At 36.2% G+C, this 22,185-nt stretch overlaps 4 protein-coding genes and 1 non-coding gene across 11 annotated transcripts; 4 read left to right on the plus strand and 1 right to left on the minus strand.

Moving 5' to 3' along the window:
- Window positions 1-849: 849 nt before the first annotated feature.
- LOC140801555 (ubiquitin carboxyl-terminal hydrolase 27) lies at window positions 850-5,982 on the minus strand. 7 transcript variants are annotated; one of them, XM_073156716.1, is made up of 13 exons: window positions 5,848-5,982; window positions 5,350-5,428; window positions 5,074-5,265; window positions 4,307-4,430; window positions 3,824-3,924; window positions 3,485-3,712; window positions 3,095-3,163; window positions 2,835-2,966; window positions 2,606-2,740; window positions 2,413-2,475; window positions 1,988-2,326; window positions 1,303-1,641; window positions 850-1,194 (listed from the first exon to the last, which is right to left on the minus strand). In XM_073156716.1, exons 2-12 carry the CDS (start codon window positions 5,362-5,364, stop codon window positions 1,378-1,380), a joined length of 1,662 nt encoding a protein of 553 aa, XP_073012817.1. In that variant the 5' UTR covers window positions 5,365-5,428; window positions 5,848-5,982; the 3' UTR covers window positions 850-1,194; window positions 1,303-1,377. The 7 variants fall into 7 exon arrangements, with proteins under 7 accessions (XP_073012817.1, XP_073012815.1, XP_073012814.1 ...); XM_073156714.1 differs by having other exon boundaries at window positions 1,303-1,647; XM_073156713.1 differs by having other exon boundaries at window positions 1,303-1,647; window positions 5,074-5,283.
- A 1,782-nt stretch (window positions 5,983-7,764) lies between these two features.
- LOC140801558 (cationic peroxidase SPC4-like) lies at window positions 7,765-10,648 on the plus strand. Its single transcript, XM_073156719.1, has 3 exons — window positions 7,765-8,129; window positions 8,820-9,014; window positions 9,932-10,648. The coding sequence occupies exons 1-3, from the start codon at window positions 7,878-7,880 to the stop codon at window positions 10,541-10,543; spliced, it is 1,059 nt and encodes a 352-aa protein (XP_073012820.1). The 5' UTR covers window positions 7,765-7,877; the 3' UTR covers window positions 10,544-10,648.
- A 1,487-nt stretch (window positions 10,649-12,135) lies between these two features.
- On the plus strand, window positions 12,136-14,880 carry LOC140801573 (peroxidase 12-like). The gene is made up of 3 exons (XM_073156741.1): window positions 12,136-12,425; window positions 13,487-13,681; window positions 14,133-14,880. Exons 1-3 carry the CDS (start codon window positions 12,174-12,176, stop codon window positions 14,742-14,744), a joined length of 1,059 nt encoding a protein of 352 aa, XP_073012842.1. The 5' UTR covers window positions 12,136-12,173; the 3' UTR covers window positions 14,745-14,880.
- Window positions 14,881-18,601: 3,721 nt separating this feature from the next.
- LOC140802098 (ethylene-responsive transcription factor ABR1-like) lies at window positions 18,602-19,805 on the plus strand. The gene is made up of 2 exons (XM_073157529.1): window positions 18,602-18,897; window positions 18,988-19,805. The coding sequence occupies exons 1-2, from the start codon at window positions 18,621-18,623 to the stop codon at window positions 19,647-19,649; spliced, it is 939 nt and encodes a 312-aa protein (XP_073013630.1). The 5' UTR covers window positions 18,602-18,620; the 3' UTR covers window positions 19,650-19,805.
- Window positions 19,806-22,086: 2,281 nt separating this feature from the next.
- Window positions 22,087-22,160, plus strand: TRNAN-GUU (transfer RNA asparagine (anticodon GUU)). The gene has a single exon. It is a non-coding gene; the product is annotated as a tRNA-Asn (tRNA).
- Window positions 22,161-22,185: the final 25 nt, after the last annotated feature.

A 22,185-nucleotide genomic window follows, 5' to 3' on the forward strand; every position in this document is an offset into this window, starting at 1 on the left:
CTTGTGCGGCAAATTGAATTTATTAACCAAACTAAGCCTACCAGTTCTTTTTTTTTTTTAATACGAGTCTTCTAGTTCACGGTTAACGAATCAGCACAATCTGACTGAGACGACGAGTTCTAAATATTACTCGATGGCACTAATTTTATAGTTTATATAATCTCGTATTTAAATTTCGAGATAAATTAGACATTAAAAATATATATAGCAAACTTAAAATAGTCAAAATCTTGGCAAACTGGGAAAGAAAACTGCAGCGTTCCAGTCAATAAAAAGCTCAAAATTTTCCATAATTTGGAAAGAAGAGGAGAAATTTCAAGTAGCCCAATTGAAGAATTGGTGCTTTCCAGGATAAGTATGAGATAATTTGACACTTAAAGCCAACTTATTTGAGACCGGCATGCATAGTCTTAATGACATGGTGAAAGTTTTCTCATTCCAGAAGAACAATCTATGAAAGCCGAGATATAATAGAGAAGGTAACCAAGGAAATTTAAACACACAATAATGAAAATTTAGAGCTTAGATGTTGCAAACCTTTTTTTCTATCTTATTTGCAAAACTGAAAAAGCCCTCGATCAGAAGAGGAAACGAGAAAAAAAGAAAAGAAAAACAGAGGTAACATAGGCAATGTTTGACATTCGTATCTCAAATCAAAATAAACAAACCATGTTGCAATTTGAGAAATAATACAAGAAATTTTTAGGAGAAGAACAGTGAAAGAAGGAAACAAGAGGCATTGAACAAAGATCATAGTGCAACACAAATAATGTGGAAAAAGTACAAGCATAGTCCATTATGTGTTAGCTATCAACTAAAATAAAAGTAAATGTCTCCGAGAATGATCTGTAAAGGAAGCAAGGACCCCTCAAGCCCAAGAAACAAATAATTTCCAAATTGAGATCAAAACAAGGAGATACAAGTTCTTAGAAATAGAAAAACGAGCACTTTATTACTGACTTAATCATCACTAACTTCCATCTCATTATGGGTCTGCCAACCAAAAAGGAAAGAATAAGTAGGATTGGACTACTTATTTCTGACTATTTTTAATCTTAAGCTATCTGTTACTGTATAATTAGCCCAGATAAACAAGTCATTGACGGCAAGTAAATACTACTTCTACCATCAAATGGTATCACTGCTCATACCAGTTCTTGCTGGGTCTACTGCCAATCTGCAGAGGAGAATTATCTACAAAAAACATCAAAGGAGAATTAGCTAGACGACTATTTAAATTCTCATTACAGAAATTGAGCTTATTGGAGTGTAACAGTTGGTTTTATTAAAAAAACAACTTACAGAAAATGGGTAGACGCAGAAAGTGGGGTGATGGTACAAGATATCCATGAACTCATTTCTTACAAAGAAGCATGCCTAGATTCGTTCATAGAACAGGAGACTGGCTTCTGCTGCCAAAACGGTTTCTTCAGACACATGTGAGACTTCACGATCTGAGACATAAAGCCACTGGTTGTCCGCAATGACTAATGGTTCCATTGAATCTATGCCATTTGAGTTGATTTTCACTCTCCTATAAGCTGCATAATGTCCACTTCCATATCGGCCATAATGCTCAACAACAGAACAGAGGCTGTACATGGTACCCTTTGAATGGCATGGACTACTTGTGCCAATTTGCTGTCCCTATGCAGGAAAGTAAATCCACATTAAAAAGGCTAGAACATAAAACACAGTCCAAGGAAATTTTAGGTTTAGGAGAAGCTATCAATGAAACACTTTTTATGATCGACCATCTATTGATCCAGTCGAAATGGTTTAAATCAAAGAACAGAAGTGTACCAGCAGTCACTTATAGTCACCAAAATATCTGATTACCAGATTGAAAAAGTTCTATTATCAATAATATAATGAAGCAGCAGTAGAACAAGAGATATGCAACTTTTTCTGCTCAAACAGAGGAAAACTATAAGAAGAGATATCTGGAAATGAAGCGAGAAGGTCGTGAATCATTCATATAACTGACCTCATCCATGGCGCGGTCAAAATTAGAATCAAACATCCCACTTATGTGAGTAATATTATTGTTGCTGATCCCAAAGATTGTTCGAGGAACAGGACTGCCCGGTAATTCATCAATGGGCTTTCCCCAATTATTTCCTGTCAAGGTTTCAGCAGAAAGATCTCCTTCCATCATTTTGAATAGGTGTGGTAAAATCTGCATATCCGGTTGCATATTTATTTGACCTCGTTGAGTGACTGATGGTCGCTGCTGCATACTCTCCACTATTGTTCCCTGTCCCATGTTTGTTGTGGCTATCGTAAACGGAAAGAGGTCCAGAAGCAATGGAAAGGAAATATGCCCCTAAATAAAAAACAAACAATGTTCATCATACATAATCAACAAAGTAGGTTGATGTTTTCTGCATTATTCATGGAAATGTTTCTTACTTGATGCTTGATGAAGTCACCATGTACATTTGTCAAAGCACGTTGTAGATGAATGCATAAAATCTACAGCATCATCAGGTTAGATCTCCATTAGCCTTGAGAAGATTTTCAATTTTGATGAGAGTAACTGATGGAAGGTGGCTAAAGTAAAGCTAAAAAACTAACTTGTAAAAAGGAATGTTATATTTGATACCTTTGGGCAGCGAGTGATACTTAACTGCTTTAGAGCATGTGAAAAACTATTTGATGGTATTTCCTCTGGAAGAAAAAGATGTCTGCAATCACAAGAATCGAGATTGACACAGTGACTAAGCTTATCAATCTTTTCCTGAAAAAATGATGGTTACAACATGTCAGACAAACTATGTAAAATGTTAGTGCTTCAACGCTAAATAAAGAAGACTGGGTGTCACCAAAAGTACCTTATCTTCTTTAGATTTTAGTGACAAATACTTTAAAGCAGCAATATGCCAGCATTGGTCACAGCGGTAATACTCTAGATGCTCTACAGCAGTAAAATATCTAAGACAATCCACCAATGTACAACCATCCATCTAGAATCAATAGCAGAAAAGGAAAGGAAAACTATTAACAATAAATATATGCAAAGCAAACATATAAATCAGATCAAGATATAAAACATACAGAACTAACAAAATGAGGAGGCCCTGAATGGACATACGATATCTGCATTTCCCCCTAGGACAGGTGAGAGAGGCAAGCAAAGGAAATGCTCAAAGTCCATTGAAAGCTGTCAACAGAGAAAAGTAAATATACATAACTGCAAAATAGTTCATAAGCAAATCAATCAACATGGAACAGATATTAAATTCTGGAGTTAGAAACTAAGAATTCCTCAACCTTTTCTATTTAATTAATCCAATGATCTTTTGTAACAGGGCTAAAGGCCAAGGATACCAATGATATGTCAAACAAAAGCATGAAACAAGATGCAATTAAATAAAAGAAAGGCCTAGCATAAAAGATAAATTTTCCAGTTGCTATACAATATTATATTTGGTTTTTTATAAGACTATATGCATACACATTAGCAAGTGAGCCAAGTTAATACCACAGATGAACAACTTCTGCAAGCTAATATACTTCCAATAGTTCCATCGCATGGTCCAAGAAGATGATGTTTCCATTGTTCATACTCAGGCGGCTTGTTTCCTTTTGGACTGTATATCCTAGAGGGACTTGCACTAGTATGTGCTAGAGAACTGCCATGTGGAACATAAGACTGTGAAATTTCATTCTTTAAGGAAGATAATAGATGAAGAAAAGATTCTGCGGCATCCTGTATGACGGTTAAACACAGTAAGTTAGTAACAACCTGAGAAACTAATAGAAGCTTGAAAAGAAAAACAAGCAACAGCTAACCAGAAAAAAACCTCTTACCAATCCGTACCTGCTGTCCTGTTAACTTGAAGCGGCTAACATACATGCTTAATGCAAACATCACATTTCGTGGATTTAGTACAGTTCTTTCTTCTCGAGTAATGCATAGCTCTGCAAATTATACAATTAAAGCAAAGGAGCACTTGAAGCAGCATACAGTAAATCAACCTTCATTACAACCACAATAACACTACATCTAACAACATAAAAACTGAAACTGGAGGGTACATATCTGAAGTGGCAAGATACCATTCAAAAGAGTATGAAACACAAACAAGAAGGCAATCTACTTAATAACAATCTGTTATGATTGTTAATATTCATTATACCAAAAGGATGTGCACTAAGAAATAATCAGACAGATGGATGATATAGTATTCTAGTGCACTGAAAGTGAAGTTTTGCGGTATATTTTGAAGATAGAAATTGTTGTTGGCAAATAAGAGGAGGACATCATAGCTTGTAAAGAATATGCATATTCTTCATAGTTTACCTTCTAATAATGATGTCAAAGCAACTGTAAGAGGCATTCTCTCAATCTTGTCCACGGTGAATGGAAGATCAGCAACTAGAATGTTCTGGTAAAAGGGAAGAAAACTGCTACAGCTAGCAAGTCCCTATCAAAAAAACATTCAAATTCTGACTCAGAAAGACCACTGATAATGCAAATCGCAAGAAGCGCCTCTTGTTTAGCAGTTTGTAACAGTAAGTTGCCAAGTAGTTTATGGAAAACGCATGTTAGCCAAAAGCCAGCAACCATGTCTTGTTTGCCAATCACCTCAGTGGTAAATCCTACTCAATTCATTACGAAGTGATTCTTCAGATAGAAGAAGATTCCCAGAATATGAGTTTAAACCTTCAGATTAACGGAATTCCTTTTTTATGTCATGTTGCCCACTGAGAAACTTTCATTAAGGGAAACAGGGATCAAAGAAGTTGCTTGTGGTTTTTCAGATGGAATCTGATAAAGGAGATAATCAGCAGAATGTACCCATGGTTAATTGGAAATTCCATTGCTGTATTCCCATTACCCAAATTCTTAGATGATATCCAAGGTGCTTAAGTCTAGTTTCATTAAATAATGTAAATCTAGTTAATATCTCCATGCACTTGCTTGCTGAGATCCTAGTGGTTCAAACGTCCAAGAAAAATGTATATATGACGAAGTTATTATATGATGGACTGCATTAAGACATTAACAACAACAATAAAATAATGAATTGCACTAACAACTAGGCTTCTATGGAGTATGGACTTTACCTGTAGGATAACATTTAGAAAGCAATTATTTCCAAGATTTTGTAGGCCTCCAACATAGTATATGATTTCTGAAGGATCCTTTCGCTCAGAAATCCACGGGATACCAATATAATTACTATTACCATCCTGCAGTGCCACGTACAAACCAGCAATTCCCATTCCCAAACCAAGAATACCAGCGACAACATGATACTGCGATGCAGGAAGATCCTGAATCCACGATAGTATCTCAAGCCTGTGCTTAAGATTGTGAATGAGATTATGGATATTGGCTACCTTTCTGCGCTTCATAGGATGAGAATATATCTTGAATGATTTACAAAAGTATCTCTTGGGACAGCTTCTTTTCGATGAGCTGCACTAGAACTTGAATTGTCAGGAAAAAAAAGAAGTTATACATACTATTATACTAAAGCCATGCTCTTTACTTCACACTTTAAAATGATCACTCCAATAATTGCATTCTGCTTTAAATCATGTTTCTTTTCCAGTTATCCTACTTCTGCGACTCTAGATAAAGATATCTGCCTCAAAACAACTATAAACAAAAGAACTGAAAACAAAAATTACGCATAATTTAACAAATATACGCCATAAAAAACTTGCAAACCTACTAATCAACTCGTTTACACTTCATTGCAAGGGACGGTAAACCCTAATCGAACTACAAACAACTGCCATGTTTACGTTCTAAAAGAGAAAAGATCAACAAGGAGACAGATTTTTCGGAGAAATTTTGCCGGATTAAAGCAAATAGAGAGAAGGAGATCAAACCGCAGTAGGTGGCCGGCCGTCCAGCTAAAAGCTCTCTCTTGCCTCCTACACCTCTTCCTACAGCAGCGCCGCTTTCCCGAATGGAGTATTATGGTTGGGTACTTGGGCGCATCTCCAGACCCAGCTTTCTGGGCCAGGCTTGTACTCGGGCCGGATCCGGATCTTCAAGAAGTCAAAAGGCCCGAGCTCGAGACAAACTGTTATATATATATATACTCCTAATAAATGTGATAAGATCCAGTTCCTTTTCTTGAATTACTGTCTCAACCATTATGACAGTGACAGTGTCCTCTTCTAATTAAGATAAAGATTAAGATCGAAATGGAATGGTTGGCGTCAACGAGTCCACCGCATATAAATCACATCAACTTGTTGAATTTATAGCAACTCCATATCACAAGGTGAGACTAAAACATCGAATGAGTCCGCAAGACTCACTTTAATATATGTGGTGCAATTTCACTTCCACCGTTCCACCGCCTTACCCAAAAGATAGCTACCTTTTTATTTAATTAAAATAATTTTTTTAATAGATTAGTCACCCCACAATTATAAAATACTCCGTTAAATTTGAAGGCCAAAATAAATATAAGATCAGAAAAAAAAGCCTTCATCCTATGCACACCCATATTCTAAAATTATATTCATATTAACGAGTTAATCAGCAGCAGAATTAGTCTCGTAAAAAATATATCTTCTCATCCATTGCATTGGCACATAACTCGTCTCTTAATTTTGAATATATATATATATATATATATAACAAAATAAAAATAAATCAAAGTCATCGAGTCTTTCTTATATTATTATTATTATTATTATTATTATCAAAGTCATCCGTGAACTTTTAGTTGGTATAGGACAAGGTGGTGGGCCCCTAGCATTACTCCATCTCAATGTCATCGTGTGGAAACCACTCACCTCTCAGACGAAATTACCCCTGATGTGCAATGCACTCAGAACTCTTTTTTTGATACGCAAGGAGGGATAGATTGGTCATTTGACTTCCCCCACCCACCAACCCCAAGTCCAGCCAATTAAATCGTCTCACGTGGGCGGCTAATAGTATCCCAATTACGAACTTCCTAGAAGAAAGCCACCGCATATTAACAATTTAATATATACCTCATGACGAGATAAATAAATTAATTAATGGCCCTATTATTCCTACCAATCTCATTCATTAGCTCGTCATTTAAGAAGAAGCCAACAAAATCCTGGACTATGACCATCTCTAGATAGCTTTAGGTGAAGCAATGAAAAATTAGTGAATGGATTAATTAACACTGTAATACATTGCCATTATAGGCATTGGAACCATTAATGGCTTATGAATAATTTGACGAATGCTTGAAATATTAAGGAAGACTTAGTCAAAAGACAAACACTTTGGAAAAAGAAAGTGTACATGATGATTCATATCTTGGTTTTCTCCATGCACTTACACCAATCAAATATATAATAATCAAACATGTGCATAAGAAAAACTTTGGCCTACCTACCATGTGACTCTTCGCGGTTTACGATGGAAAAAATAAAGCGAAAGAGTAGTACTTTTTTTTCTTTTTTTTTTTCACTTTGGAACTTTAATAAATCTATTAATTTAACCTTATGCCTATGTATTAATTAAAAGTATTCTATATATATATATATGTGGTTATACAAAAAGGTTGTAGAAACTACGAGGAACTAAGGACGGCAAATATATACGTATGTCTGCCACAAGCTTATCCACAGATGGTGGAATAAATCGTTGTATGGGAGAAAAAAATGCAATGCATCCAGAAGGATGAGTTCCAAATATCCACGGATATCTCCATGACAATTGACTGCCTATCCATGTCGAATCAAATCTGAACAGGTGGTCCAAGATTACAGCAAATCAAAGTCGACAGTCTTGTTCAAAAAGAGGAAAAAACTATTATAAACTATTCAAGATCTTAGAAAAGTCTTGTGGCACTAAAAACGCCTATAAATACTCGACTTAGGTTATCTCTCTCAATCTACTATCTATCCATCTATCCAGCACAATGGCTTATTCTACTTCCACTAAGTCTCTACTTATCATCTTAGCCTCGTCCCTTGCAATCCTCAGCTCTGCAACTAATGGAGAGTGCTACAACTACCCTCCCATAGTGAATGGCCTCTCCTTCTCCCACTACCAGAAGGCATGCCCTAACTTGGAGAGCATAGTGAGGAACTTCCTTAAGGACACCTTCAAGAATGACATCGGCCTAGCCGCCGGCCTTCTGCGCCTCCACTTCCATGACTGCTTCGTTCAGGTGAGCTCAAGTCCATCTGGAACTCAAAGAAGAACATGGAAAATAATTCATTATTATACAACTAATTGAGTTATTTAAAACAGTAAGGGTTTAAATTTAATAACTCATATTGGTAAGCTGAGCTCTTACTAACACGTGTAAATAAATTTAAAAATAATTATTTTCTTTTTTACATATATCTTACAGTTTACACCTTATTTTTTCGGTGTTTATATCCTAGCCTCGTACTTTAGAATTTCTTTTTCCAATCAAAAAAAGGAATACTCTAATGGATTTTTAACAATATCATCTCGCAATTTTTTAATAGGGAGTTTCAGAAGTGGGTATTTGTGAAAGTTGAAGGAATATTCTTCTTTGACACCTTTCTCTTAGTCATGATTAATATGTGAGTAAAAGGTGTGATCTGCAAATAATGAAAACTCAAGTTTTCATATATTTCTTTTATATTTTTATATATATATATATTAGGGTTAAATTTATAACACTATATTTTCCAGTAGTTTTGGCTAAATAAGTGAAATAATCTTAATTTTATTAAATAAATAGATATTCAAAGATACAAAATAAAAGTATAAAGGTAAAGTAAGTTTTATTCAAACTAATAAATCGAGTTCGAATATGATGGTAATATAGATATAGATAGATAGATTAAAATGTATTAAAATTTGTTTGACGGAAATGGGTGTACAGGGATGTGATGGGTCGGTGCTATTGGATGGATCAGCGAGTGGGCCCGGGGAGCAACAGGCCCCACCCAACTTGACGCTGAGGCCCGCAGCCTTTAAGGCCATTAATGACCTCCGAGATCTCATCGCCAAGTCCTGCGGACAACTCGTTTCCTGCTCCGATATCGTCGCTCTCGCCGCTCGCGACTCCGTCTACTTGGTAACAATCCCATTACTCCTCCTCTCTCTCCCCTCAAAATAATTTCATAGGACTGATCGAATATATAATTTACTCGACTAAAAGGAGAGTGTGAATTAGAAGAGCTGGGAGTTATACTCGAAGTGGCGGATAGGTCGTCTCTTCGCTTTTTTCTTATTCCTGACCACTATCTAGCTGGCGAATAATATACCTAGCGTTGTTTAGTTGGATAGATTGGGATGGCCCACAATGGTGGGATTAATTGTTACATCTTTCTTTCCATGGATTCAAAGGTTCTCCACTATGGTTTTAAGCTTTAACATGGCATCTTTTATAAGTAGGGTATTTTCCAACTCGGTGGGCAGAATCCAACCAAGTGGTCTTCATACAGAATATTTGCCATATTTAATTAAATTGTTATCAGCTATCGACAGCAATAATCGTCAACTTGGAGACTTGTTAATTGTCATCTTTATTATATTAATAAGCTGATGCTCATGGCTGTGGCGGAGCCACGTATATACAAGAAGGTCATGATCTCGTAAAATTTGGATTATGTGTACAGTAAGCACTGTTAACATGAACGACCAAAATATTAATCCACTTTCTACGTATATTTATGTCTCCTATTTCTATCTAAATTAGTTACCCATGCATAAATATGTTTAATCTTAAACTAGATGTATCAAATTTTACAATCTTCAAGTGAGCTAGCTGTGCCGGAGAGAGTCACTTCTCTACATCCAGACGAGTGATGCCACGTTGACTGAGAGCAATACCGTAGGTTTTCCGGGCAAGAATATAAGTAATTCATATCTTTTATAGAGTGGATAATACTATTTAGTAGTAATATATTCAATATTACAATTTATCTCTCTGCATTTATAATTATAAATATATATATATATATATATCTGACCTACCATTAATTCCTACAGTCCGGTGGTCCCGACTACAAGGTTCCCCTCGGCCGTCGCGACGGCCTGACCTTCGCGACCCGCAACGCGACGCTGGCCGGCCTCCCGGCCCCGTCCTCCAACGTCACGAAGCTCCTCCAAGTCCTCGGCCTCATCAACCTCGACGCCACCGACCTCGTCGCCCTCTCCGGCGGCCACACCATCGGCATCGCCCACTGCGGCTCCTTCACCCGCCTCTTCCCCACTGAAGACCCCAACTTGGACAAATTCTTCGCCAATCTACTCAAACAAACCTGCCCAGCATCGACCACCTCGAACTTTACGAACAACGACATCAGAACGCCGAACACGTTCGACAACAAGTACTACGTGGATCTGCTGAACCGGCAGGGGTTGTTCACGTCGGACCAGGACCTGTACACGGACTCCAGGACGAAGCCGATCGTGAAAAGTTTTGCACTCAGCCAGTCTCTATTCTTCGAGAAGTTCGTGTACTCGATAGTAAAAATGGGGCAGCTGGGTGTGTTGACTGGTAGCAATGGGGAGATTAGAGCCAATTGCTCTGCCCGTAACTCGGGTGGTAGCAACTTGTGGTCTATTGTGGATGGAGAAGGACAGAGCCAGGCTTACTAGGGTTACGTGCATCTTTTGTGTTTAGGTTTGGGTTTGGGTAGTAGTTGTCGCCAGCCTTGTGGCTTTGCATCAATAAATGGGAGAATATGTGGCTTGCAATATAAATTGAAGGATCCTCTTTTTTTTTTAGTAACGATAAAATTGTAATTTATTTACTTCATGTTCCGTGACAAAATTGTTTAATTATGATTATGGATGATATCAACTCATGTCTAGACACTAACACAAGTGATTTGGATCCTAATTAACTCTACAAAGAAAAGGTTGTTGGGTATCTAAACTCCTCTGTGGACATGAGAATTAGAATTCTATATGACAAATTGTTCAAATATATTTGACTATGTTTGAAAGAATGTATAACTTATAATTTTTCTAGAATTAAATATATTTTACTTTCTGTACTAATAGTCAAAATTAATTTATATTTTGTACTTCAAAAAATTTTAAATCAGTTCATGTACTTATAACTATAGTGATACCGTTAGTTTTTACATTCAAATTAGCGGAGCACGTCTAAAAAATTTCAAAATTTGAATAGATGGTTGAATTCCCCATTTTTTATGGATAAAAATATTCTTCTCCTCACATATAAATATTTCTTTCTCTTTAAAACATACTTACATATTTCTTTCTCTTACTTTCTAGATTGTACTAAATATATAGTAAATTTTATTAAATCTGAGTTTATATAAAGTTTAATAGTTATATCACATCTAGAAACAAAATAAATATGGATAAAAAATTTCAGATAAAAAATCCATTTATTTTACCTAATAAACACTAAGGGTATTTTTGTCATTTAGGCATGCTATATTATCTTTGACAGAAAAACTAACGATTTCACTTTACTCGTAAGTACATTGACTAGTTTAAGATTTTTTAAAGTACGTAGGAGTAAAATAATTTTAGACATAAATATAGAAATAAAATATATTTAATCTTTTTATTATTATTTAAGAACCCGAAGGTTAAATATGAGTTAGACAAAGAATCAACCATTCTTTGATACAAAGGTACTAAGGCCTCATTAAGCTTTTAGCTAACAGATATAATCGTCTAATCTAAACTCTACGTCTTTTTGCCACTAAGCCATTGTTTCTAATTACCGTGCTGTCGAACTATTTCTCCAACCTAACACACCGCTGAGTTATTAAACTAAGTCGAATCTAACCCTCAAGCGAAGCTAAATTATTAACAACCCCACAGCAAATTTACTTGAAGTTGGAGTTAATTTGGTTCTACAAAAAGTTTATCAAACCGTGATCGAACCATGGATAGTGTAAGCTTGCGGTCGGATACACGGCAAAACCATACGTATGTCGGCCACAAGCTTATCCGCAAACAGTTGAATAAGTCATAAAATATTAAAAAATGCATACATTACTATTCAATCCACTGCCATCTCTGTGACAAATGACAATTTACTATCTATCCATTTGAAATCAAATCTGAATAAGTAGTCCACACAAAATGAAGTCGACAGCTTTACTGGAAAGAAATTATAAATTATTCAAGATATGAATAGCGATAAGATACGAAACTACCCAAGATCTTACAACGAGTCTTCTGCCACTAAAACGCCTATAAATACTCGGCCTAGCTATCTCGCTTGCACTATCTATCCATCGCAATGGCTTATTCTACTTCTACTAAGTCCCTACTTATCCTCTTAGCCTCTTCTCTTGCAATCCTCAGCTCTGCAACTAATGGAGAGTGCTACAAATACCCTCCCATAGTGAATGGCCTCTCCTTCTCCTTCTACCAGAAGGCATGCCCTAACTTGGAGAGCATAGTGAGGAACTTCCTTAAGAAAACCTTCAAGAATGACATCGGCGTCGCCGCCGGCCTTCTTCGCCTCCACTTCCATGACTGCTTCGTTCAGGTGAGCTCATCCATCTGAACTGAAGAAGAATATAAGAATTGTTTCATTACTATCCAGCTATTTTGGTTATTTAAATGTACTTATAGTGTTAATAATTAAGCTGACACGCACACACACACACACACACACACACACACACACACACATATATATATATATATAACACCGTAACAATAAATTTATGATGATCAAGAACGAATATTCTTATGGATTTTTAACAATATCCTCTCACAATTTATTAATATGGAGTTTCAGAGGCGGGTATTTCTGAAATTATATCGAATGAAATATTCTTCTTTGACATGTTTTCTGACGTTGATTGCTAAAACATGATAAAAAAAAAGTTACTTTAATATTTAGTTGTAGCTAAATAAGTAATATTTTTATATATCAAAAGTATTTTAACTTTGTTAGCTGAGAAAAAAAAACTAAAAATCGATCATTTCACTGAAAATAATCATTTTATTAAACTCTACTTTTCGGTAATCAAATACACGATCAATCATGATTAATATGCAACTTAATGGTGTAATTTTATAATTTTTTTTTTTTACAAATCACATCTTATACTTTATATATTTTGTGATTAACACCCTGTTTTTAAAGTTTTTATTACTCGACCCCTACTTTATTTTTATAATTTTTATTTAATATACTCCGTTAATTTAAATAGTATTAACAAAAAATATATAAAATAAATTTTAAATACATAAATTACTTACGAATTCTTCAGAGAATGAGTTGAGAGAAGAAAAATAATAGTGAATTTATTTTAGTAATTTTGTAAATATCAATCAATCAAAATAATAAAAATTATAAAGAAAAAGGAAGGATTGGACTACAAAATCTCAAGAGAAGAGGTGTGAATTATAAAATAGTTAAAATATTTATAAAATACCCTATAAAAAATATAAAAAATACAATGTTAAGTGTTATACACCTTTCTAAATTGTATATTATATTATTATGTTTTGGCATGTTCTTAAATTAACTGTAAATACAAATATATCTACATATCTTAAAAAGTATTAATTTGTTCGGTGAGATTGGACGGTGAACAGGGATGCGATGGGTCAGTGCTATTGGATGGATCAGCGAGTGGGCCCGGGGAGCAACAGTCCATACCTAACTTGACGCTGCGTCCCTCTGCCTTTAAAGCCATTAATGACCTCCGAGATCTCATTGCCAAGTCCTGCGGACGGCTCGTCTCGTGCTCCGATATCCTCGCTCTCGCCGCTCGTGACTCCGTCTACTTGGTAAATATCTACATATTTACGTTAATAAGTAAGGATAAAAGTTAGAATAAAAGTTGGAAGTTATCCAAAGGCAAGTGGCGGATAAGTCGTCTGTTCGTTTTCTTATTCCATATATAAAGTTAGAAGGTCAGTGGAGGGATAAGCTTCAACGTGGAATCTATGAGATCTTTTACAAGTAGGATACTTGCCAACTTGGTGGACTCCAACCAGAGTGGTCTCCACGTGCTTCATTAATTGCATGTCTTAAAAATCTTTAAAATATTAAATGTCAACTTGTTGGGGGGGGACGTGAAAGTATTAATTTAGCTCACTGTCTTCTTTATTGCCAGAAAATTTTAATTAGCCCAAGTTTGACTCCGCCCAATTGCTGACTCGAGGTCGCAAGGGTTTAAATAGCAAACTAGCCTTAGATTCTCTTTATATATATATTAACTATCCTTCGCTGTTACAGTCCGGCGGACCCGACTACAAGGTCCCCCTGGGCCGACGCGACGGCCGGACCTTTGCGACGAACGTGGCGACGCTAGCCGCGCTCCCTCCCCCGTTCGCCAACGTCACGACGATGCTCGACATCCTCGGCCGCATCAACCTCGACGCGACGGACCTCGTCGCCCTCTCGGGCGGCCACACCATCGGCATCGCCCACTGCGGCTCCTTCACCCGCCTCTTCCCCACTGAAGACCCCAACTTGGACAAATTCTTCGCCAATCTACTCAAACAAACCTGCCCAGCATCGACCACCTCGAACTTTACGAACAACGACATCAGAACGCCGAACACGTTCGACAACAAGTACTACGTGGATCTGTTGAACCGGCAGGGGTTGTTCACGTCGGACCAGGACCTGTACACGGACTCCAGGACGAAGCCGATGGTGAAAAGTTTTGCACTCAGCCAGTCTCTATTCTTCGAGAAGTTCGTGTACTCGATGGTAAAAATGGGGCAGCTGAGTGTGTTGACTGGTAGCAGTGGGGAGATTAGGACGAATTGCTCTGCGCGTAACTCGGGCGGTAGCAACTTGTGGTCTATTGTGGAGGGAGAAGGAGAGAGCCAGGCTTACTAGTGTTACATGCATCTTGGGTTTCTGTTTCGGTTTGGGTTTGTGTTTGAGTTTAAGTACTTAGTACTGCCTGCTTGTGGCTTTTGCATTGATAAAGGAGAGAGAATGCCTCAATAAAATAACTTGCCTCGTTTACACCCTTTTTCATCTATCAAAAAGAGAAAAAATAATAATAATTAAAAACGAATATAATAAACTCCTCATTCTAGCCCAGGCCCATATGTAGGAACTTCGCACAAAATATTGTGCGAGAACTATGCCAAAATTACCATGACACCTTCGGCAACTTGATCAAATCATGATTTGAAATGTCCAACCTTTGGAATTATATGGATTGCATAAAAAAGAAGAAGAATTGGTTGGGACAAATAGGCCCAATCTAACTAAAACTTTCTAGCCCACCCAGCCCAAACTCTATGCAACCCGATTCGACCTTACCCTAACCAAGTTCAGGTCAAATTTCCGTAAACTTAGAGAAGATTTTCTAATTTAGAGAACCACTCTTTTATAATCATACAAATCATATTCCGTTTTATATTTCCCTAAGCCATTTATATATTATTTATATTCTTAATTATTTAAAAGTTATCCTTTTCAAAACATCGTGATTACACTTAAAGAGAGAACAAATATTTCTAAAAATACGAAGCACTATAGCTTTATCTAAAGTTAGATAATGGGTAGGGACTAGGGAATCCAGTGTTATGAAGCGATTGTATGAATATTACTTATTTCTTTCAATAAATTTTACAGTAGAATACTATAGGTTTCCATCAAGCCACTTCCACGTCTATTTCTTTAGAAATTGATGGTCTTTTTAGATAAAGAAGTGTGAATGTTCTTACATGTGTGGATAAAATGACATGACAAATAGTTTGAAGTTGCTTTCATTATAGGTCAGTCTTGACTAACCCTATCTTCGCCCGTTTAAGTCTAACCCAATCTAATTAGTCAAAACCCTTAAATTCACAAACAGAAAATATGACAAGCTTCCAAACGATTGTCATGTAGACTACTAAATACATAACGTTTATATATAGATATTGCTCGTTTTTAGATAGTTGATATGTTAGCATATATCTGACGATAAATTTAAACCGACTAGCAGATATCTTCATGTTCATGCTTTCGGATCTACTCTCTAAACACTACCTTTCGTTCTCAGTTAAGCCAAAAGGTTTCTTTTGATTCTATCTCACAAGCTATTCTAAGTTGTATACCTTTTCCATTTTAAGAAAAGGACGTAGACTTAGACTCGAGTAATCAAAGTCCTGTTTATTCTTTAAATATATATTTAAAGGACATTACGATTTCTTCAACGTGCTCAAAATCGTAACCAGATTTTGGTCGAGAGGATATTTTGTTAACGCATGCATTGACGTCAACTTTAAAGTTAGGACGTGGAACGTAAATTTGTAAATAATAATTAAAAAAAGCCGGTGTCTACACGTGTAAAAAAAACTAGAAATACGTCTTAAGCGGTGCCACGTCTGAATTTAGTTGACCTCCTTTTCGTTTTGACTTTCGTACGGCTGAAAGTCGTCGCCATGTCGACCGCTGTACCGCAGAAGATTAGTGGATTAGATCGAAGAAGGAATAAAATTTTGTGAAAGAAAGTTTGGTGAACCAAACGAGTAGACCCGTCGAGAGATGCAACAAAAGAGATTAATTTACAATACGATCGTAATGTGAGGTCGTTTTTGTAAAATATAAAAAATTTATTAGAATTTGTATAAATTTTAGGGAGAAAACTGAAATATCAGCAATATTTTGACACAACAATCCAACCGTCACTAATACATAAGTTATCTTTTTCTTCTCTCTAATAAAATAATTGAAAATGATACTCGCATCAAAGTCGTGTGACATTTTCCTAACAATATATATATATATATATATCAGTTGACTTGACTTGCAATTATTTTTTTCAAAATTATCAACAAATTCGTAAGATTTTAAATAGATTGCGAATTTTATAAATCTTTCTTACTCCTCCTGGTATAATAGATATGGACCACAGGAGAAATTAAAATTGATGAAATATAAATAATATATATATATATATATATATATATATATATATATATATATATATATATATAACATGATCATTGCGATTCATAAGATAATATGTTCACATTTGGTGCACGCCTCGAAATGTGATGTTATTTATTTATTTTATCAGATGTGAACACCGACTGACAACACTTCATAAATATTTTTTTAATTAACAAAAAAAAATTCATATTTTAGATTGCTTGAAAACACACCCAAATTAATATTTTTCTTATTAATTGAAGAGATGCACCAACCAACCCACTCCTTGCATGGCCAATCGCTTCTTCTTAGAGACAGGACAGCTCCGGCAGCGTTGGGCTTATTATCTACAAGTACCACCTGAGCTCTTTCTATTTTGCCAAAGTAGTTACATTGACTACTGCCTAAATCCCCTAGCTGGTGAAGGGATGAGGTCGATGGAAAGATTCACGAAGGATGAGGATAATTGGATCTTTAGTGATTGCTTAAGTGCGGTTTAAGTTATTAATAGGAATGAGAACAGCACATACTGGTCCATTAACCCAATAATGCTTGAATGTAAAAGATGGATTACTACTTACCCTATGACTAGTGTCTATCTCACGAGTCGCGAAAATAATAAAGCAGCTCATAAAATTATCGATCTTTCCTCTCAAGTCTGTAAAATTAAAGTCTAAACTGATCCGCCATCAGAGTTTGATTGCAACCTGACCTTAATGAAGTATTAAAAGTCTACGAACCCTTATAAAAAAATAAATTTGCTTATTATTGATTAAAAATGTATTTTGAAATGATTTTAAAAGTTATTTAAGAAATAGCAGCAAGGAATTATATACATTACATGCCTATTGTTAATTATATAAATAAGGGGGGGATAAGGATCACATGCATGGGAATTTGATTATAATAATATACCAATATTCTAGTACTTAGATGTTTAATCTTGAAAAAAATTCCTTTATAAACTTATATATGCCAGTAATATGAAAACTTCCGGACATAAAGGAAGAAAATTTGAAAATAAATTTACAGGTACCAATAGATGCTTATTAGAATTACTCATGTGGTTAGTAACAAAATAAAATTTACTAGTTTGTTAACAAAAATGATTAAATTAACTACAGTGCAAAATGAGTTTAATTCTCTTAATAAAGTCTTTTTTAAGGAAATAAAATAATTAAACTAAATGAGAAGCAAAAGCAAAATAAATGGGTCTAACAGTAAATATTTTTATAGTTAAATATATTATTATATTTATAGTCAATTAATCAGGACATAAGATAGTTATAAAAATTCGAGAAAATCTTCTTCTTCTTTTTTTAAAAAAATTAATCAGATAAATAAATAAAAATAACGCCCCAATTAAGTGACAAATCAGTAGTCTGCACCGAAACCAAAATCCTTCAACTCCTTGTCGGCATTTGGAATTAATTGTACCAAAAATCCGAAACCCAAATTCCAAACCCAATTTCTCTTCCCTTCTCCTCCACATCTTCCAAGTCCGTCGCCGACTTCCCTCTGAGAATGTCAAACCGCCCAACTTCCCCATCACCGACTTAACTCAAATACTCCCAACCCAGTCAAACCCAGTGTGAAACACCAAGTTTCGTCAAACACCGCCTCTTCGTTTCTAAATTTCACATTTTTACAGTTAACTCCAAATAATAATAATAATAATTGTAATAAACGTCGCTTCCAGTGTAGTGTTTACGAGGAGGCTATGTACGGTTTCGCCTTTTCTACCGTTGTTTAATTTAATTACTAAAATGTCCTTCTCCGTCGGTCTATATATATTACTTGCGCTCTAAGGATTTAGAGGGTTGGATCGCAAAAAAAGTGTTGATGTGCTTCAAGGTGGCGGACCCAAGAGACTTGCACGAGATGCCGGAGCTCGAAGAAGGGATGCTTCCGCCGCCGCCGACGACGACGGCAATGACGGCGACGATGTTATCGGAGTATCGACAAGCGAGAGAGATGTCGGCGATGGTTTCGGCGCTGGCGAGAGTCATAGCTGGAGAACAGGAAGGCGGCGGGCCACCGCCGCTGCAGAAGAGGGAGAGGGATGAGACGATGATGCCGGAGAGGGCGGCGAGATACTACAGAGCGTCTAGTTCGACTGGTGGGTTAATTTTGCAAATTAGTCCGTTGTCTTTTTTATAATCCTCGTACTGTTCTATTAACAGGTCCTCTCTTTTCGTTTCTTCTACAGGAGGAGGTGAGCAAAGTAACGCAACGCCGTTAGCAGAGTCGTCTTCCTCCCCTTCTCCCAGCACGGAAACAGAGCAAGCGCCGAGGAGGCGATACAGGGGAGTCCGGCAACGGCCGTGGGGGAAATGGGCGGCGGAGATCAGAGATCCCCACAAGGCCGCACGTGTGTGGCTCGGCACCTTCCACACCGCCGAGGCCGCCGCCCGAGCCTACGATGAGGCGGCGCTCCGTTTCCGAGGCAGCCGGGCGAAGCTCAACTTCCCGGAGAACGCAAACCTCGGGCAACAAACTCCGACTCCTCCGGTGACCCAGTTGCCGGAATCCGCCCCTCCGGCGACCCTCTTTGAGTCGCAGCCTCTCGGCGACGCGTCAAGGGATTACCTGGAGTACTCGAGGTTGCTTCGAGGAACAGGGGAGTACCAGATGATGCCACCGACTCCGCTTTTGGATCAATTCGTGAATTCCGGAGCTCCTACGGGGGATTCCAATCTTGGGTCGTCGTTGGATTCCTCGATTTCGGTTTTTTCCTCAGTTGGGTCTTCGTCTTCTTCTTCGTTTCCTTTCCTTCATAGCACACAAGAAGCCGAGCAGCAGATGGGTTATTATCCGACGCCGAATTGGAGAAGTTCGAGTAGGTATCCGGCGCCGGATTCTTCTGGGTAGATAGATAGCATTATTATGCTTCGTTTGTTTTGAGATTCTTTCATAACACTATAGAAAAAGAGAGACAGAGAGAGAGAGAGAGAGAGAGAGAGAATAAATAGATTGTTATCTCGACTGTTTATTTATGGAGGTGGATAGATACAACATTTGTTGCGAGTGGACTTGGTTTACTAATTACTTTATTCTTAATTCATGGATAAGTTTATCCATTGTTGACCAGATCAGAGCTTTTGTGCAAGCATGCAAGTAGCCGCGTAACAATAAAATGGAAAATGAGAACGGTAATTATAAATAGTTGACCTCCAAAGATAACTTAAATTCAACTAAATACTTTCAACACCTCCGATCTAATCTTAATACTTTTTCGAGCGCATTCATGGATATTAAATATACTTTTTCGAGTTTCTTCTAAGGTTTAAAAGTTTGTTGTTAATTATCATGATATTAGCATGTTAATACGTTGAGCGTCTCATACGTGAAAGCATTAATCATTGAGAGTAGCTCAAAGACTATTTATAGTGCGATTTAATTGTGAGTTTGATTGTGTTTTGGAGTCAAAGAAGTATAATATGTTTGGCGATGACAGCAAAGACAGTGAAGGTACCCTTTTAGACCACCGAGGAATGCCTACTTTTGTTCTCATAATAACTTGTACTCGTGAAAGCGACTCCACTAGATATGCTATTAGAATCCTAGGATGAAGTTTATCCAATTATTGAAGACCGGCAGTTAGAACCTAGATTTTGACTTTGTACATCTGTCTCTATACAATTGTCCTTACGAAGAAAAAGTGTTATCTTCAGTAATTACGATTAAAGTGATCTAGTTAATTTTTTCGTTAAAATATAATTGAGCACTCTTTTCTAACAAACATGATATAAGCATTTTAGTTATTTTAAAATTATTCAGTTAAGTTTAACGAAAAAACTAAATATTTCACTATAAAGATTAGTTTATGACTTTTTAAAGTATAGAATGGTAAAATATATTTAACCCAATCGTAGATTGGACCTCCTTATTAGGGTAGATAGTTTTTTTTTCCTTAATTAATAGAAGTAAACTCGTAAATACTAATATAATATAAGATTCTTTAAAAAAGTATAATCTATTGGCAAACAATTTATCTCTTATACTACGTAATAAATTTATATTTTATATTGATTACCATTTACACAACTATTTGGATCTTTATAATTTGATGACTCTCTTCTTCTTTTTTTATAAAAATGTGTATATAACACTCTACTTTATAATATAATTATAGTCTATAACTTATATTTTTATTATCTACAAATCGAGCCATCTGATTTAGTAAATATGTGCAGAAACACACTAGGTTAAATTTGAATTAACACCGTTAGAATATTTCGTTAAGTAGAAATATTTATTTTTAAAGTAACTAGAATGCCCTTCTTTTTAAAACTTGGTTGAGAGTAATGTTCATAATTTTCTTTAGTTTAGTTAACTTAACTTAAAGATTTAGTTAAGTTTAACTAACTGATCTAACGACATGAGATTTTTTTTTGCACATATTCATCAAATCATAGATCTCGATTTATAAATAGTAAAAATATATGATGTAAATCACAATTTTAATAAAAGATACAGTATTATATGTAAATTTCGCTTTCCTTTTAGTGTTGAAAAATTAAAGAACAAGGACATCCTCCTATTAATGTCTAATAACATACTTGACTGTGAAAGAAATAAAATATTCTTCTCTTACACTGTTCCTACTGTTGAAATAATAAGAGAGAGAGAGAGAGAGAGAGAGACGGGTCAGAGATTGGAGCTAAAAGTGTAAATAATAATAAAGGATTAAGCATGTGGTTATCTTTCAATTACAATCTGTAGAAGATCTTAGAATATTTGATAAATGTGCATGAACAAACCCATGAATCCGGTACCATTCATCTCCCTTCACCAAATCCGAGATCAAACCATTGAATAAATTATTAAGTAAGAAGGACGCGTTGTTTCCTAAACAAGTAACATCCGACAACTCGTTGCGTCACCGGGAAAACCGAGATGCATGCACGTATCGCACCTTTGACGACACCGACGGGCGACGGGGGTTTGCTTGGGAGAGGCGGCCACGCCTTCGAACGAGTTGCACCGCCTCTGCCGACTACTTCGGACCACTGGTTTGCTGCCAGGTAGGACCTCCAGCGGCGACCGTGCTACGGCGGTGCTGACGTTTAAAGTGTTTGCTGAGTTGTTTATTAGAGTTTGTAAACAAATGGCGCGATGCGGTCGGTCTTCTTATATAACTTTTTAGGCATTACTATATCCTTTCAATATTTAAATTTATATTATAATTAGAGATAATTATATAAAGACTGTCTAAATTATTGTCTAATTTCACATGCATCCTTTCTGATAGTCTTAATGGAATTCATATTTTATTTTAAGATGCGAATTAATTACAATAACTGAAGCTGGAATAGCTCAGTTGGTTAGAGCGTGTGGCTGTTAACCACAAGGTCGAAGGTTCAAGCCCTTCTTCTAGCGAATATTTTTTTTAACATAACAAATA

The sequence above is a fragment of the Typha latifolia genome, chromosome 15 (genome assembly GCF_019914945.1).
Source record: "Typha latifolia isolate L0001 chromosome 15, TyphaL0001v2, whole genome shotgun sequence".
In the NCBI taxonomy this organism is placed as follows: domain Eukaryota; kingdom Viridiplantae; phylum Streptophyta; class Magnoliopsida; order Poales; family Typhaceae; genus Typha; species Typha latifolia.